Source organism: Diplotaxodon limnothrissa, linkage group LG11 (genome assembly GCF_057381915.1).
Source record: "Diplotaxodon limnothrissa isolate DT_005_m linkage group LG11, D_limnothrissa_male_GT1.1, whole genome shotgun sequence".
In the NCBI taxonomy this organism is placed as follows: domain Eukaryota; kingdom Metazoa; phylum Chordata; class Actinopteri; order Cichliformes; family Cichlidae; genus Diplotaxodon; species Diplotaxodon limnothrissa.
In genome coordinates this window covers 14,287,299-14,302,815 of record NC_140606.1, presented here as the reverse complement: position 1 = coordinate 14,302,815, position 15,517 = coordinate 14,287,299, and the positions used below count along the sequence as shown (strand labels likewise).

The 15,517-nt window shown below is 38.8% G+C and overlaps 2 protein-coding genes across 2 annotated transcripts in view; both read right to left on the bottom strand.

Annotated features, from left to right (window-relative positions):
- Window positions 1–1,183: 1,183 nt before the first annotated feature.
- Window positions 1,184–11,154, bottom strand: tmem147 (transmembrane protein 147). Its single transcript, XM_085366234.1, has 8 exons — window positions 10,971–11,154; window positions 10,200–10,302; window positions 9,056–9,125; window positions 8,898–8,963; window positions 8,627–8,763; window positions 7,551–7,635; window positions 7,205–7,326; window positions 1,184–1,813 (listed from the first exon to the last, which is right to left on the bottom strand). The coding sequence occupies exons 2-8, from the start codon at window positions 10,274–10,276 to the stop codon at window positions 1,693–1,695; spliced, it is 678 nt and encodes a 225-aa protein (XP_085222360.1). The 5' UTR covers window positions 10,277–10,302; window positions 10,971–11,154; the 3' UTR covers window positions 1,184–1,692.
- Window positions 11,155–13,754: 2,600 nt separating this feature from the next.
- LOC146622477 (steryl-sulfatase-like) overlaps window positions 13,755–15,517 on the bottom strand; it is a 34,614-nt gene continuing 32,851 nt past the window's right edge. The window contains exons 10-11 of the mRNA XM_085366233.1: window positions 13,883–13,957; window positions 13,755–13,792 (exon numbers count right to left, since the gene is read on the bottom strand). Coding sequence (XP_085222359.1) covers window positions 13,789–13,792; window positions 13,883–13,957 — 79 coding nt within the window. The 3' untranslated portion in view covers window positions 13,755–13,788. The remainder of the gene's footprint in view (window positions 13,793–13,882; window positions 13,958–15,517) is intronic.

Here is a 15,517-nt window from a genome sequence, read left to right as displayed (position 1 = left end):
CTCGGATCATACCAATATCAGGGGGGATTCACGCACAGTCGTAAATTCCCACAGTGTGCACTATGTGCTTCGAATATTGTGTGTACTTTTTCTTTTATACAGTTGTCAGCCAGGCATCTAACTATGAAAAAATTACATTCCAAAAGACCCTGGGTTGCTTCTGACAAAACAACCCAGGCTTAAGCCCAGTAAGCCACCCCCACGCTCCGCCCCTGAATGCACGGCGTTTCTGCGGGTACACCGGCTTCCGCGAGTGTGACATCACGCTCCAAAGCCCTATTTTGAGCGACGAAAAAATAAGATATAATTTTATTTTTATATTTCAAAATCACAATCTTCCAATTTAGAACTACAAGTTAAAAAAAAGAACTAAACACAAATAAAATACACTTCAGCTAAATACTTCTAATTTATTTTCCCAAACCACCCAGAGCCGCAAAATGAAGACTAAAGAGCCGCGGGTTGTCGACCTCTGGGCTAGACGTTGTATCTTAATCCATTGGAAATCTTCAAAGACACCTTCAGTTTCTTTTTGGTTTCGAGATGTTATGTCATTTCTTAAAATTGCAAAAGATAGGCCTAGCAGCAAAGGCCGAATATATCGTGTCTGGGGCTCCTTTGTCAACTATTGCAAGTCACTGAACGTTTTACCAGCTGATTAATATTATCCCCCCCCCCTTTTAATGAATTTTTTAAAACTGTATTTTTTTTAACGTGTGTGCGGGGAACAGCTTGTATTGTAACTGTGAACGAATAATGTATATTCCTCTTTCTCAATAAAACTATTTTTAAAAAAAAACAAACCCAAAAAGTGGTAACCACGGCACCCACCGTGCTGGTCATGAACAAATTCAATTAAAAAGATGAAAAACAGAAAATGAGAGTTACTCTAAAGTGATTTTTAACCCGATGATCGGTTAATGCCTGCAAAGCCCAAAGTGTGAATCTTTGAATACAAAAGAAACCAAGGAAACAATGCTTAGATTGTTTTCTTGAGATAGCTGCAACTGTGCTTTATTAAAAACAAATTAGGCTGATTGTTAAAGGACAGTTGAGAGAAAGAATACAAAGACATTTATTCATGTCAAAATCACAGAACCTGTCATTAATTTTACAACAAGGCATTTCTGATTTTTTATTTAGACCTCAAGTCTTTTCAATAATTAGAAAAAAAAAAGTCCTAGAATGCATGTTTTTACTACTTTTATACAAACAAAAAGACACATGTGGGCAAACAAACTACTGATGTCATTTATTTGTTATATATTAAACTTCTTACGTTGAGCATTAATGCTGGAAAACATTTAAAACTAAATATGCTGTTAACTAAGTCTTGATTCATTTGATATAAAAGTCACATTTCCATGAAACCAACACAGCTTAGGTAAGCCAATCGTATTACAGAAGCCTTCTGATGTCACCACCGCAGCTCTGCAGCTTCAACAGATGGACTGAAAGCACACACAGTTTTTAACAATGGGTTCATCACAATAAACTGGGAGCACTGGTAAGTGTTCCAGGCAGACCTGCCCAACTTCTGCTCAATATCAACTGTAGTTTTTCAGCCATCTTGAATGTTGTATGGTGACAGCAAGACTGATGTGGTGTCAGCTCCTGATTCAGGACAACCCCGGTCCTATCAGGACCAGAAAGACTGTCAAAGGCTTTGGCCCGGTGGGGGGTTAGGGTTATTTAGTTGGAGTGAACCAGAGTGACAAAGAGGAAAAGTGAGCACAGAGAGATGGCCCCAGTCAGCACGGCTTTCACCAGCAACACTGTCCAGCTGCCCAACAGGAAGACATGAACGAACAACCTGAAGACAAAACCAGGGAAAATGTGTGTAAGTTTCAAATTAAAAGAGCAAAACAACACTGCTCAAACACACAGAGGGATAATTAGTATATTCAAAACATTTATTCAAACTCTGACCCCATTTTCTACTCACTCCACTCACACCAACAGAACAAGAAACTTTTCTTTGCAAGAGTTTCTAAAGATGCCAAACTGTGAAGTCATTCATTGGAGAATTTAGCACTTATGGTGCACAACATGCAAGTTAGCAATTCTTCCAATTACCTGCAAATTATGTCCTTTATATATAAAAATATTAGGTCATATACTTGTCCAGTGTTGTACTGCTATCTTGTGCTTCACAAAGGCTTTCTCAATACTTGAAATGTGCAATTCACTTGTATTTTTATTCCTATTTATTCTATTTATCCCCTTCGTCTATTTTATTTATATATGTCTCTGTATATGTGTGTATATATATATATATATATATATATATATATATATATATTAGAGCTGGGCGATATAAGACTTTTTCATATCACGATATGTTTTTTTCATTTCAGGCGATAACGATATCTATCACGATATCAGCCAAATAACTATATTTGTAAGATTTAAATGTGCCGTTGCTCACAAGTAAAATGTGAAATAATCAGCAGCTTGTTTTTATTTAAATATTTATTTCCCATAATAAGTTCAACAGGGTAGATGTACTTAAGGAACATGAGACTTTTTCAGATAAATAAAGGCAAATATTGCAAACTACACTAAAGGCAGCCGCTAAAGCGTTTAAGTTTCAAAATAGAACAAACAAAACAGACTAAACTGTCAATTCCACTTAGAAACAAAATATTAATTCTAAAAATAAATCTTAGTTTGTTTTACAGAAGAACAGACAAAACTGACTAACTTTTGTCAATATCAAATAAACTGAGAACTAAAAGGAAATTCTCAATCTCTCCTTGTTGTATAGCTGAGCTTTTCAAACAGTTGTAACAGTTACTTTAGTCTGACAAAAGCCGAATGATGAATTAGCGCTTCCAGTCAGAGACTGAGGCTACGTCCACACGTACACGGGTATTTTTGAAAACGGAGATTTTCCGTTTTCGTTTTAAAAAATAATCCCGTCCACACATAAAGGCAGAAATGAAGGAAAACGCTGCTATGAACATGCCAAAGCAGCAGGTGGCGCTAGATTCCTAACCGTGCAGAAATGTTGGCCAATCAGAAGTCTAGAAGCCTCGGTGGGAAAAAGTAAACAAAGCTGGGGCATAGAAGCAGAACCGAGTCGTATGTGTGGAGGGACAGTAACTGTGTGTATATGTAAGCATTTAAACACTGCAGAGAGTAGAATTAACAGTATTGTAGAAATTCATTTCACTGAAACAATAACGTGGCGCACAGTGTGACGTCAAAAAAGGCGCACACCTTTGACGCTGCGTTTTCTCCGTTTTTCTGGTCCACACGTAAATGCAAAAACTGAGTTTTCAAAAATCTTCGTTTTCAGTGACCAAAAACGCCGTTTACGTGTGGACGAAAGGTGCAAACGCATAGAAAAATCTGCGCATGCACCAGTTTATTGTATTTCCAGACTCGCTTTCGGCACAATTTACAGTGCAGCTACTCTGTTTTTTTGTCAGACTTGAAATAGCCGAAATACCTTCACACTACGGAACTTCTGTGGCTCTTCCGTTCGACAATCTCTCCGGCGTTGGAACCATCATCTGTTTTCTCTTCGGTCACGCTCGGTTGATTTTTCTAGTCAGCACACTCATTTCCTCCATTACCCGGGCGGAACGGTGGCTGGCTGCTTCCCAAACAAATACACATGTGCGGCTTGGCACTTGTGCTGTACGTAACAAGTCACGTGACGTTGCGGCTGTGATTGGTTCGGCTCTGCGCTACTTAATTTGGATTGGCTGACCTTTTTTTTTCTTTCTTTTTTTTTAAGAGGACAAGAGCGGCGAGGTCTATCGCGATAGTTTAATTTTTCTATCGAGAAAAAGTTATATCGCGATACATATCGTTATCGTTCTATCGCCCAGCTCTAATATATATATATATATATATATATAATATTCTGTAACTGTAACTTTTGTCGGTGCTGTGCTTTTGGAAACCGAATTTCCCAGAGGAACCCACCCGAGGGATTATTAATAAAGTTTTATCTTAGCTTATCTTATCTTCTGCTGCCACATCTTTAAATAATTTCTCTTCATTTAAAGTGTATTTAAGTCCACAAATCCTGCAGTTGTACTGCAACAATTTTTCACTTATTTTAACCAGTAAAAATTATGGAAACAGATCATTTTGATTCCGGAACCATATTTCTATTAGTAATTATGTCTCCAATTTTAAAAAAAGAAAAAGAAAAGATATTTCTAAATATGTTTTACTTTTTTTAATGGAAAACTTAGGAAGCTATGTATAAGTTTGAGAGTGTAGCTCCACTCCATGCTTTGTTTTCTCAAAAATGTCTCATTATTACCGTACTTTCTGGACAATAGAGCGCACCTGTATATAAGCCGCATCCGCTCTATTTTTAAAAAATTTAAAAAAAAAAGATATACAAGCCGCACCCAGCTATAAGCCGCAGATATCTATGATGAAAAAATAGATATTTACTGCATGTACAGAACAATCTTGTAGTGCAAATGTACAAGTATGTACCTGAACAGATTCTTTCCGAACAATGCCTTTTAACACGGCAGCAACTTTGCTGATTAAAACGTAACAGAACCAAGAGAAAATAACCGCTATTTATTTACCTCCATTTTTCCTGTATTTGAAACCACATGTCACTTTAATCATCTTCGCTGAAACCCATGAAGTAGTCTTCTTCAGTGTCGGAGTTGAACAGGCTCAGAAGCGCTTCATCACATCTGTCTCCATCAGTCTCGCTCTCCGTGTCACTGTCATCCTCCGGTGAAGTTGGCTCTGAAGGTGCGCCACTCTCTTCGCGCAGCAGTCCAGCCTTTCGGAACCCATTGGTGATGGTGGATTCTTTCACAGCACTCCACGCTGTTAGGATCCACTGACAGACATCAGAAAAGGATGCTTTTCGCATGCGGCCAGTTTTTGTGAATGACTTTTCACCGCTTGTCATCCAAGTCTCCCACTCAACCCGTAGTGCAGCTTTAAATGCCCGATTTACACTGATGTCAAGTGGCTGCAAAAACTTTGTTGTACCTCCAGGAATCACAGCTGGAATGGAGTTTGTTTTCTTGATCGCTGCTTTCACAGAATCTGTGATGTGGGCCCTCATGCTATCCAAAACAAGCAGTGCTTTTTTCCGGTGAAAAAATCCTCCCGGGCGCTTCCCATAGCACTCCGTTAACCATTCCTTCATTAGACCTTCTATCATCCACCCTTTGGTGTTAACTTTGACCACTATGCCTTTCGGGAGTTGTTCTTTCGGCATAGTTATGCGCTTAAAAATCACCATTGGTGGAAGTTTTTGTCCGGATGCCGTGCATGCCAGAACGCAGGTGAAGTGCGTCCTCTCATGGCCTGTTGTTTTCAACAACACGGATGATGCACCTGTCTTGTTAACGGTCCTAGTCAGAGGCAGATCAAATGTTAAAGGTACTTCATCCATATTGATTATATCGTCTGGTCCGATGGAGTTTTCTTGTATCTTTTTTTCAACGAATTTGTGGAAGTTTTCAACTTTTTCCTGATAGTCAGGGGGGAGTTGCTGACAGAGAGTGGTCCGTGCCCTGACGGACAGGTTTTTACGTTTCATAAATCTGAAACACCATGACGGCCCACCTTTGAAATCTTTAATATTCATTTCGCGGGCGATTGTTTTGGCTTTCAGTCGGATCTGTACAGTGGATACACCTCGGCCACCTGCTCTCAGTGTGTTCACCCATTCCTCCAGGACATTTTCAAGTTCAGGCCACCTGCTTTTATGTCCTCTGAAAGCTTTTCTCGACTTTTGGCATTGCATGAGCTCTTCCCGCTGCCGCCTCCAACGTCTCACCATAGACTCATTGACGCTAAGCTTGCATGCAGCAGCGCGGTTTCCCTCCTGGATAGCAAGATCGATGGCCTTCAACTTAAAACTTGCATCATACGAACTTCTTCGTGTGGTTTCCATGATGAAGGGGCGAGGATTTGAAAATAATTACCAGTTGGTAATTTGTTGTGCGTGTTCTATCTGCTAAAGAAAAAGTAGTGTATTCTTCTTTGCATTGATTTTTCATCTATCTTGTTTTTTATTCTAATTCTGGTTAGAGTCCCCCTAGTGGTGGAAGAAAAATCCACAGAATAGCCGCACCTTTGTATAAGCCTCATGGCTCAAAACCTAGGGAAAAAGTAGCGGCTTATGGTCCAGAAAGTACGGTATATGAATCCCATGAACTCAACAGCAGATCAATCCCAAAAACTAATTTCAAACAATAAAGCAACAGTTTATCGAGTCAAAAATATTTTTTCCTAAAAGCTATTTCAGGTATTTTTTACAGACTTTTTATTTTATGATTTTACGAACATTATTTGTAATAATTTTTAAAATTGATAAATATTACAGGCTTTGTGCTGATGCCTTTCATGAATCCTACACCTCCTAGATTTATATTGTTGGAGCATCACTGGTGGACTAATGCACTCCCACCTAAGTTGGACGTTTGGCTTTGATGTAAAATCAGAGTTACAAATATAACTAGGGTTCTATGCATTCTGGATAACTGCTGCAGGCAATGTGAAACACCTGGACAGTCACTGCACCCAACTGCATCTCCTGTCATTTTGTCACGACTCTGAGTAACAGAGTGCAGAGAGTTGTGATCTATGAAGCCTCTGGGAGAGAAAAAATGAGCTCCAACTGAAGGATCGAGGCTACTGGCACAGGTGGTAAGCACTGCAGCTAGCTAATGGTAACAACATACACAGTATGCGCTTAAAGGTGAAACAATGAAAAGGAGACGACTGCTGGCTGCTGCTCTTCCCCTGCACCCAGGTTGCACATGTAACTTTGTAGTACCTGCATGCACAGAGGTACCACAACAGAAACAGTCTGTTGGTACCTCTGTGCATGCACATGATGGACATCCAGGTACCCCAGACAATCTCTGTTGCATTAAATGAAGTACCGAAGCAAAAAATTTGCATCAGGGATTTTTTTGTATTCGAGTTATTCAAGTTACTCAAATTGTTGCAAGTGTGATCTGATATCCTTCTGTCGGTGCTGTTCCTACATCTTCATAACAATGTTAGTCCAGGATACAACATATTACTGTACATACAGTAATATGCTTGCTACACCCACACAGGGCAGATAAATGTTAAATATATTATTGTAGGTAAAAAATGACTTTAATGTGGTAAAAATACAATAATTCTTATATTGTGTAAGCCTATATAATATAAGAATGGTAACATGAAATATGAAACATCCAAGACTTACTCCATTAAGAAGGCCTTATAGACACAGAGAGCCAGCAGCACAGTCACAGGCAGCCTGAAGCTCTTTGGAAGGTCGTATCGTGTAAACATCCATACCACTGATGCCGTAGCAATGTAATGTACCTTAATAATGTACCAGAATAAAATCACTCATATTACAACAATGACGATAATGCCAATTATAACAGAGAAAAGAAACGCAGGAATGAAGTCGTTTAAACTTCAAATTTCTCTGAACATGCAAAGACCAAATTGTTTCTACTGTGATGTTTCTGTAAAACCGCTACAAACAAGATGAGTCACTAGTGTGAAAATATTAAAAAGGGAGAAGAGCAGCAGTCACTCACCAAACTAATGTTTGAGTCAAAGCTCATCTGGATGTATTTCCAATCAAACTCAATCCCTCTGGCTCCGACCCACAGGGGAAGACACCTGAAAAGCAGGATAGTGAGTTATGGGACCTGTTTTTCATGTTTCACTCGGTGATTATATAATATGATTTTACATATATACAGTTCTTAATAAACTTAAATAGGCCACCTGTCATAAAGACAAAAGTAAATATTTTAGAAGTCTGTGAGAAACTTAAAATTGAAAATTATCGATAAGAGAAGAAACAGGTATGTTTGTTCCGCTTTTAATAGGAACAGTTGTCTTGGATATTTTTCTTTTACTTTGTAGTGAGGGAAAAGTAACAGGAAACTAATAATCAAAAAGCATGCTGCAGTAAGATATTCATTAACTGTTGCAACTTCTGTGTCCATCATGTTAATTAAGTTATCATTTACATGTTTTCTTATGTACTCCGTTAATATTCAAGGTAAATAACATTTATTTATAAAGAGCCTTTCACAGACATGTGGCCACAAAGTAAAATTTAAAAATGAAATACTATAAAAAAAAAACAATATAAAACAGGTTACGGATTTAAGTAATATTTAAAGTTATCAGCTTTAAATATTACTTAAATGTTATGTAGGATTTTTTTTTTTACTGTTGTCTGACTTAAAAACAAGGCAGCAGAAATGGCTGGTGTCATGGTGAAATGGTGTCATATACTGTGGGCAGTGAATGCATTTCATATCATTTATTTAAGTGACATCTTTCTAAAAGAAATGAGCAGGCAAAGGGATTTTAATGACTGAGCTATTTTCCTTCCCCTTAAATCCTCCCGTTATCACTGGCTCGATTAAAACCAGTTCCTCTCACAAGAACGGCACAGCCATGGTTAAGCAACACGGTTTCAGGTCCTCACGTAATGCTGCTTATGCTACAGAAAACGTCTCCTGAGCTTGTTTGAGCTTATGCAAACTTCACTGTGACAGCACATTAAAGACTTTAATCGTGTGATCGTACATGCAGAATGAGCCCCTGTTGTGTAGATGTGTAGCACATTTTGATAAAATGAGACGTTAGTGCTAACCTCGACATCACGAGCTCTGCTGTTGCCCAGCCCATGGCAGCCACCATGATCTTGTATTCTCCTTTGCCAGCGTTGCGAGACATAACGAGATGGAGGCCTAAAAGGTCTGCCAGGTCCACTGTGGCTTTCATGAATTCCTGAAACGCAAACAAGAACATTACAGCCTAATGCTAAAGCTGGTATTCTGTATGCTTTCCTTTCTCTAATGATATACACATGACAAGAACGATTATCTTCCTTTTTGGTGTTGTTACTGTCATTAAACACTCACCCCTACAAAGTCATACGCTCCTACTCCTCCCTCCCACGTGGGAAAAAATGTGGCTAGAAACAGCATCTGAAACCCAAACTTACTTATGTTAACTTTGTGCTTTTTTTCCTGCCTCAAAAAAATATGATCCATTTTCATAACCACAAAAAATGTCTCACCTTACAAAGTTGGACAAACAGGTACGTTGCTCCAGCTTGGACACATCTCCAGAAGGCATTGTACTCCGAGCTAAACAGAGAACATTTGTTCAAGAGGGTCAAACATAAGGCCCGGGGCCAGAATAGCCCCAGCAAAAAACTCCAATTGAGCCCACTGAACAGCTTAGATTATGAACTTATTATTATGCATTTTCATACATTTAACAGCTTTCCATATCAATAAAAAAACAGCTTACCATTCATACTATACAAAAGTAATTTGTATAGTATGAATGGTATTATACAGCTCACTTGCATCTTAAGTGGGTTGGACCAGTGAAACCTCCCTTTGTGCATTTAACCTCTTAAATAGCTTAATATTTCTTTTAAAGTGCTTAAATTAAGGAATAAATGCATAATTGTACAGAAAATGTAATAGTAGCTCATAGCCTAGAATACCCTGTAATTCTAAAAGACAAAGTTTTTGTTCATTTACGCTATATAAGAACCAGTCCATTTACATTTACTGTGTCAACTTGCATCTGGCCCTCGCACCATATGTTTGACACCCCGAAATTAATTGACAAACAATTAATAGACAAAGGTTTCTGTTTTTCCACCATCTATTATATTATGTTTAAAAAACCAAACAAACAATGAGGCCACAGTTTTAAAAATAAAAAACTTCTGTAAATTAATGAAACTTATATTTTTTATAATTAGTCTTGGCAATCAACTAATAGAAATTATTCTGTAATTTTACATATTCATTATGTACTTTCACTGGTCCAGCCTGCTTAAAATCAACGTGGGCTGAATATAGCACATCATTTAAAATGAATTTGACATGCCTGAATTAGATGAACAGAGCTTTAATATATCCATGCAGTAATGGTGAGAGAAAGGGTTTACATTATGCCTTTAATGAACGTACTATGCACACTATGCAGGTCTAAGAGGATTATGTGGACCCTCTCCAAAAGCTCGAACATTTCTAAGAAGATTATTAGCAGACACTTCCCAGTCTGGCAACATATGTTACCACAAAGAAGAAGAAGAATGTGAAAGAAGGGTCTATGTGAGCCCATGTATGAGTGTGTTACTTGTAACTGCATTTAAATCTTGTACCGTCAAGCATTACTGACTGATTCACACAGACACTTACAGGCCGCTGCACTTGTAGGTTATAAAGTACGGAAAATAGGCCAGAGCAAAGCAGTTCCCAAAGTGAAAAAGTGTCATGATGTCTCGTCACAAAATGCAGCTTCCTGCAGAGAGAGAAAGAGAGAGAATGATCAAAGACTGGGGGAAACAATTGCATTAGTTTAAGTCAGTAAAACCACTTACTGTGTTAGAAAACAAGAGAAAACATCTCTTTAATTATATATGATACTATAGTGATTTAAAACACAGAAAAGCTGCTCACTCCCGCAGCAGACAAAAAGTTCGAAATAGCTCACTTACGGGTTTGAATTACTATCAGTTACAGTTTAATAATATCTGCTGTATTTACCGTCACTGGGTTTTTGGTTCATTCAGCACCATTTAAACCTTAGCCAGCGTTTACTTCTTTACTGTAAAAGTATTTTAATATCAACTCCTCACTGATGACACTGCACTGATCGCGGGAATTTAAAATGTTAAAAATTCAAAGACAGTCTGCCGTCTCTGAGTGAGTCGTTTAGCTTGTGTATTTTATATGAATATTAGCAGAGCTACAGAGTAGTGTAGGGTCCTAAAGGAAATGAATAACCAGTGCATTAGCTGGCTAAGCTACATCCCGCACACCCTGTGCGGACACACCGCGACATCCAGGTAACAAACCCTCCGGCACCTTCTTTTCCTATGTTGTGATTACGAATCTCATTTCTTTCCTTGTTTTGACGTATCAAGACTTTTTAAAGAGAAAAGGAGAACGTTACTGCGTTTTAAATACCTGACAAGCGACACACCATGTATCCAGCAGCTCTCTAGCTGAATGACAAACGGAAGTAAGCTTAGCTCCACCTCGGAATGCATCCGACAATGCTCTACTTACTGTAGGAACCTAACAATTGGTTCCGGGGGCCTTTAGCGCAAAACTATGGACTGTATGTATAAATAATCTGTGGCCCTGCTTCCTTTCTTAACCCATCTCCCTCGTGAATGATTGATTTTAATATAAGTAAATAAATCTACTTTGTTTCATTTATTGCATAAAAGGGCGTCAAAAGGCAATCCTAGCTTTGTAAGGCTCACATTTAGAAACTGCTTACGATAAAGACAACTGAACAATTCATTGGAGCCATGTTTTATTTGCAGTAACGGACACAAAGCATCAGATTTCCTAATTTACAGTGTAATGGTTCAAAACATGAAGGCCAAAAAAATCGTAAGTGTTAAGAAATCTTAAAAAAATCATAATATAATAAATGCAAATAATAATATAATAAATCAATAATGATAATGTATAGATGATGATGGAGTTTATTCCTCAGTAACATACCACTTGGCACATTTTCTTTTTAGCAAAATCACTAATTAGATCTTTAAAACTAAATTATCTGGCCTATTGGATTTCAGTGGTGAGAAGTGCAAGCCCTATCTTGGGACATTGCCAACCTCGGGTAGTTTTTCACCAGTTATAACTTAATGAAACTTATAATAATGGTTAATAATGTAATTACATTTTTTATTGATTATTATGAAAGCTTAAATGATTGTCCAAACTTTTAGATATAGTTCATATTCATGAAACTGTAATTCTAAAGTAGAGTCAACCTAAAAACAGAATGTTAAATTGCATTAGATTAAATTTTTCTAAATGTTATATGATATATTTTAACCTGTAGCTGCTCTGCTCTGCTTTTCTCTCCACACAGCAGACTTCCCTGACATTTCTTCCCTCCCTTTCTTTTTCTTTTCTGGTGCGATTTTGCTTTAATGGAGGCTCGCAAAGACCCTTCCCACCACTAGAGCCCAGGTGGTCAGTTATACTTCTCTTAATATGTTATTTAATTGCTTAAAACATCAAAATGATGCAATCTGTCTTCAGCAAACAAGAAATATTTCGGTATAGACTGAGTATTTTTTAAAAAACTAAATAATATTCTTACGTTTTGAGAGCTAGAGTTGTTTGAGATGGTTGTTGAATTGAAATATTTTACAATAACCTTAACAGAGCCAACATTATAGGAGCCTGTATCACTGTAGCAGCAGTAAGTCATGATTTCATGTTAATGAAAAATTAATTATAAATGAAAAGCAAGGCAAACCAAAACAATTTATATGCTGGATGCAGAGGTTTAAACACAACAAGTGAAACATCACCTGCACTTTTCATTTCAAAGTATCTACAACCTCAGAGTACACCATTGTTTTCAGAGATTGTTACAGTTATATTGCATAAAATGAAAGGATTAATAATATTAGAATCAAACTTAGAGGTGTACAATAATTAAATATATGCTAAAGAACTGATAGAACAAGCATTATTGTAGCATTTGATGTTAAGCTGCCAGTTTCATTCACTGAGGGGTTACTTGAATGCAGACAAAGTTTCTTCTGTCTGCGCAGTCCCCGATCATCCACGTGCTGTTTGTCCCACAGTGTTCCCAGTTGGACGGACAGTCCGGCAGCATATCTTTGGGACCTGGTTTGTCTCCAAAACCATTTTCCTCCCAGGAAGCGCAAGCCAATCCAAACCTGAGAAATACAGGACAAAACTGGGAGAGTCACTCCTGGCTGTGGAAGTGTTGGTAGTTTTCTGAGAAAGCTGAAAAATGCAAATAAACTGGCAAATCAATCAATTACTGACAAAAAGATTTATATTTGCAAATTAAGCCAGACACAAATGCTGATTACTAAGGCTTTAGTGAAGCTTTTTCTGAAATGAATATTGATCCTTTTTTTAAAAAAATAAAATAAAATAAAATATATATATATATATTTTACACGCACTTCTTTTCTAGAGTATACATTTTCAACACATTGGACATGAAAGGACATCTCCACAGCACAGCCTGGAATTTATGCCTTAAAGCACTGAACTAGTAGAAAGAGTAAAGCCACTTGAACGTGAACTCCTCTGGCGTTTAATGCAGAATCTATGAACAAGTGATGCATTTAGAAGAACATCTATAATTCAAAACTAATAAACTCAAACCTCATCAGTGGTTGCTCTGTAGATCCTGTCTCTGACATAGTTGTACTGAGAGACATCGGTCAGGCTCAGGAGGTCGTACGTACAACCAGCACATGATGCTTTCATCTCTCTGCAGTGAATCAAGGCGTCCTCCCATGTCTTGTTCTCATTCACCACCACCAGGTTGTCAACAAAACAAAAAGGGTTAAACTTTTCAGAGCAAGCATAGCCTACCCAGCCTCCGATAAAAGCATGCAAAGAGCCACAGTCTGCAGTGAGTGGCTGTCCTGGTGCCCAGTTTCTGTAGCTAGATGCTAAACTACCCGTCCAGTTCCAGGTCTTGCCTCCCACTCGATACAGTCCAATCCAGCCCCGTTTGTCAACATCACCTGAGTTTACCTGGGTGACAGTGGCTAGGTAACCATAGTTTTCCATACAGCACTTTACAGCATCATACCAACTGAGCATAACAGTGTGATACTGGATTACATCACCTCGGGAACAGTAGACATTATTGATACTTGAACATTGTGCACTGTACCACATGAGGTCATCTCCTACAACTGCACAGTAGTCCTGCTGTGCAGAGGCCCATTTGCTGGTATGTGAGAGGTCATCACCTGAGACACCTTCACCTGTTCTGAAATCAACACAACAATCATCTCAAAATCAGCATAAACAGACATGGATATTGACATAAAGGTCATTTCAAAATTGACACTGACCTTAGATTTATAGACTTCCAGAATGAGTCATCTTCAGGATCTCTGAGCAGACCAATCCAAGTGTTTGGGATATTCCTTTGGACCAAAAATGGTATAATAACTTTCATATTTATCATGTCCAAAGTAGCCAAGTCAACATAATGTGTCTGGCAGAATAGTCTTGCTTGTGTCCAGTTCTTTTTCCCAATAAAAATGTGTGTGTCACGTTCAATGTTTCCTTTTAAGCCACAGGCAGCCGTTAGTACGAGGCAAAGTGCCAGTTCAAAGTTGCTATAGGGCAGGGATAGCTCAGTAGGTAGAGTGGTTGCCCCATGATCGGAAGGTCGGGGGTTCGATTCCCCTTAACAGCTACCCTGGGGTACCCCTGAGCAAGGTACCGTCCCTACACACTGCTCCCCGGGCGCCCAATGGCTGCCCACTGCTTCACTGAGTGAATGGGTTAAATGCAGAGAGCAATTTCCCCACGGGGCTCAATAAAGTACAATAAAGTACACACTTTCTTCTTCTTCTTTTCCCCATATCTGCTCCTGTTTGGACAACAAGCCACACAGATCAGTTTTCAGAGATTGTATTTGCTGTCAGTCAGTTTATGATGTGATCCGTGGCTGCTGAACAGCAATCACCCTGCTTTTATAGCAACCAGCTATGTGATCAGTGCCACCTACACACACCTCAACATCCAGCTTACCAATAGGAACTCTGCACAATTTCAAATACAATTCAAATGGCCCTGTTGTTGTACTCTCCTGTTGTCACCTTTGACTTTGTTCTTAAAGATGCTTTCCTTTACAACTCAAATTCTACTGTGACACTATATGTTTTTAGTTATTTGATTAATGCTAGTTTTATTGATGTTTGTACCAATCTTGCAGGTATTCTAGTGTGATCATTGCATACCAGTGAAGCGGTCTGCATTTGCATGAGTTTTCTGAGGTTTCTCCTGTTTCCCTCACAGTACACAGACAGAAAGGTTAAGTTGATTGAAGGGTCTAAATTAGGGGTTATATGTAGAAGTGAGAGTATTTTTTTCTGTCTGTCTCTCTGTGATCAGTGATATTTATTCTTTTCTGCCCCCATATTCTACTACCTAATGAATTACCATTTCCCATCCCCAAGAAAGACTGAACTGGCATAGACAGCCTCAATGACTACAGGCCTATAGCCCTCATGTCTGTAATCATGAAGTGTTTCGAGCACATAGTGTCTCTGCACATCAGAGACTGTCTACCCCCCGTCCCTCGACCCCCACCAGTTTGCGTACAGACCAAATCGATCCACAGAGAATGCCACCACCATCACCCCTCACAGAGAGTTGAGCTATCTGGAGAGCAGGAAGAGCTACATGAGGATGCTTATTATGGATTACAGCTCAGCGTTCAACACCATAATACCAGAAATCCTCACAGCCAAATTGGACCACCTTCAGATCCTCCGTGATCCTCCTGGATCAAAGTTTTTCTTGCAAACCGGTCTAAATCAGTCCAACTCGGCCCCACCTCTCCCCCCACTGTCACTCAGCACCGGATCCCCTCAGGGCTGCGTTCTCAGCCCCCTGCTGTATGCCCTGTACACATATGACTGTACACCAACCCATCCAACCAACGTCTTTATCAAGTATGCCTATGACACCACTAT

Excerpts from the sequence above, each read along its gene's own strand:
- tmem147 (XM_085366234.1), bottom strand. The coding sequence starts at position 10,276 with ATGACACTTTTTCACTTTGGGAACTGCTTTGCTCTGGCCTATTTTCCG. Across the intron at positions 7,327-7,550 it reads TTGACTCAAACATTAGTTTG|GTACATTACATTGCTACGGC; the intron begins GTGAGTGACTGC and ends TACATTATTAAG. Across the intron at positions 1,814-7,204 it reads TATAAGGCCTTCTTAATGGA|GTTGTTCGTTCATGTCTTCC; the intron begins GTAAGTCTTGGA and ends TTTTGTCTTCAG.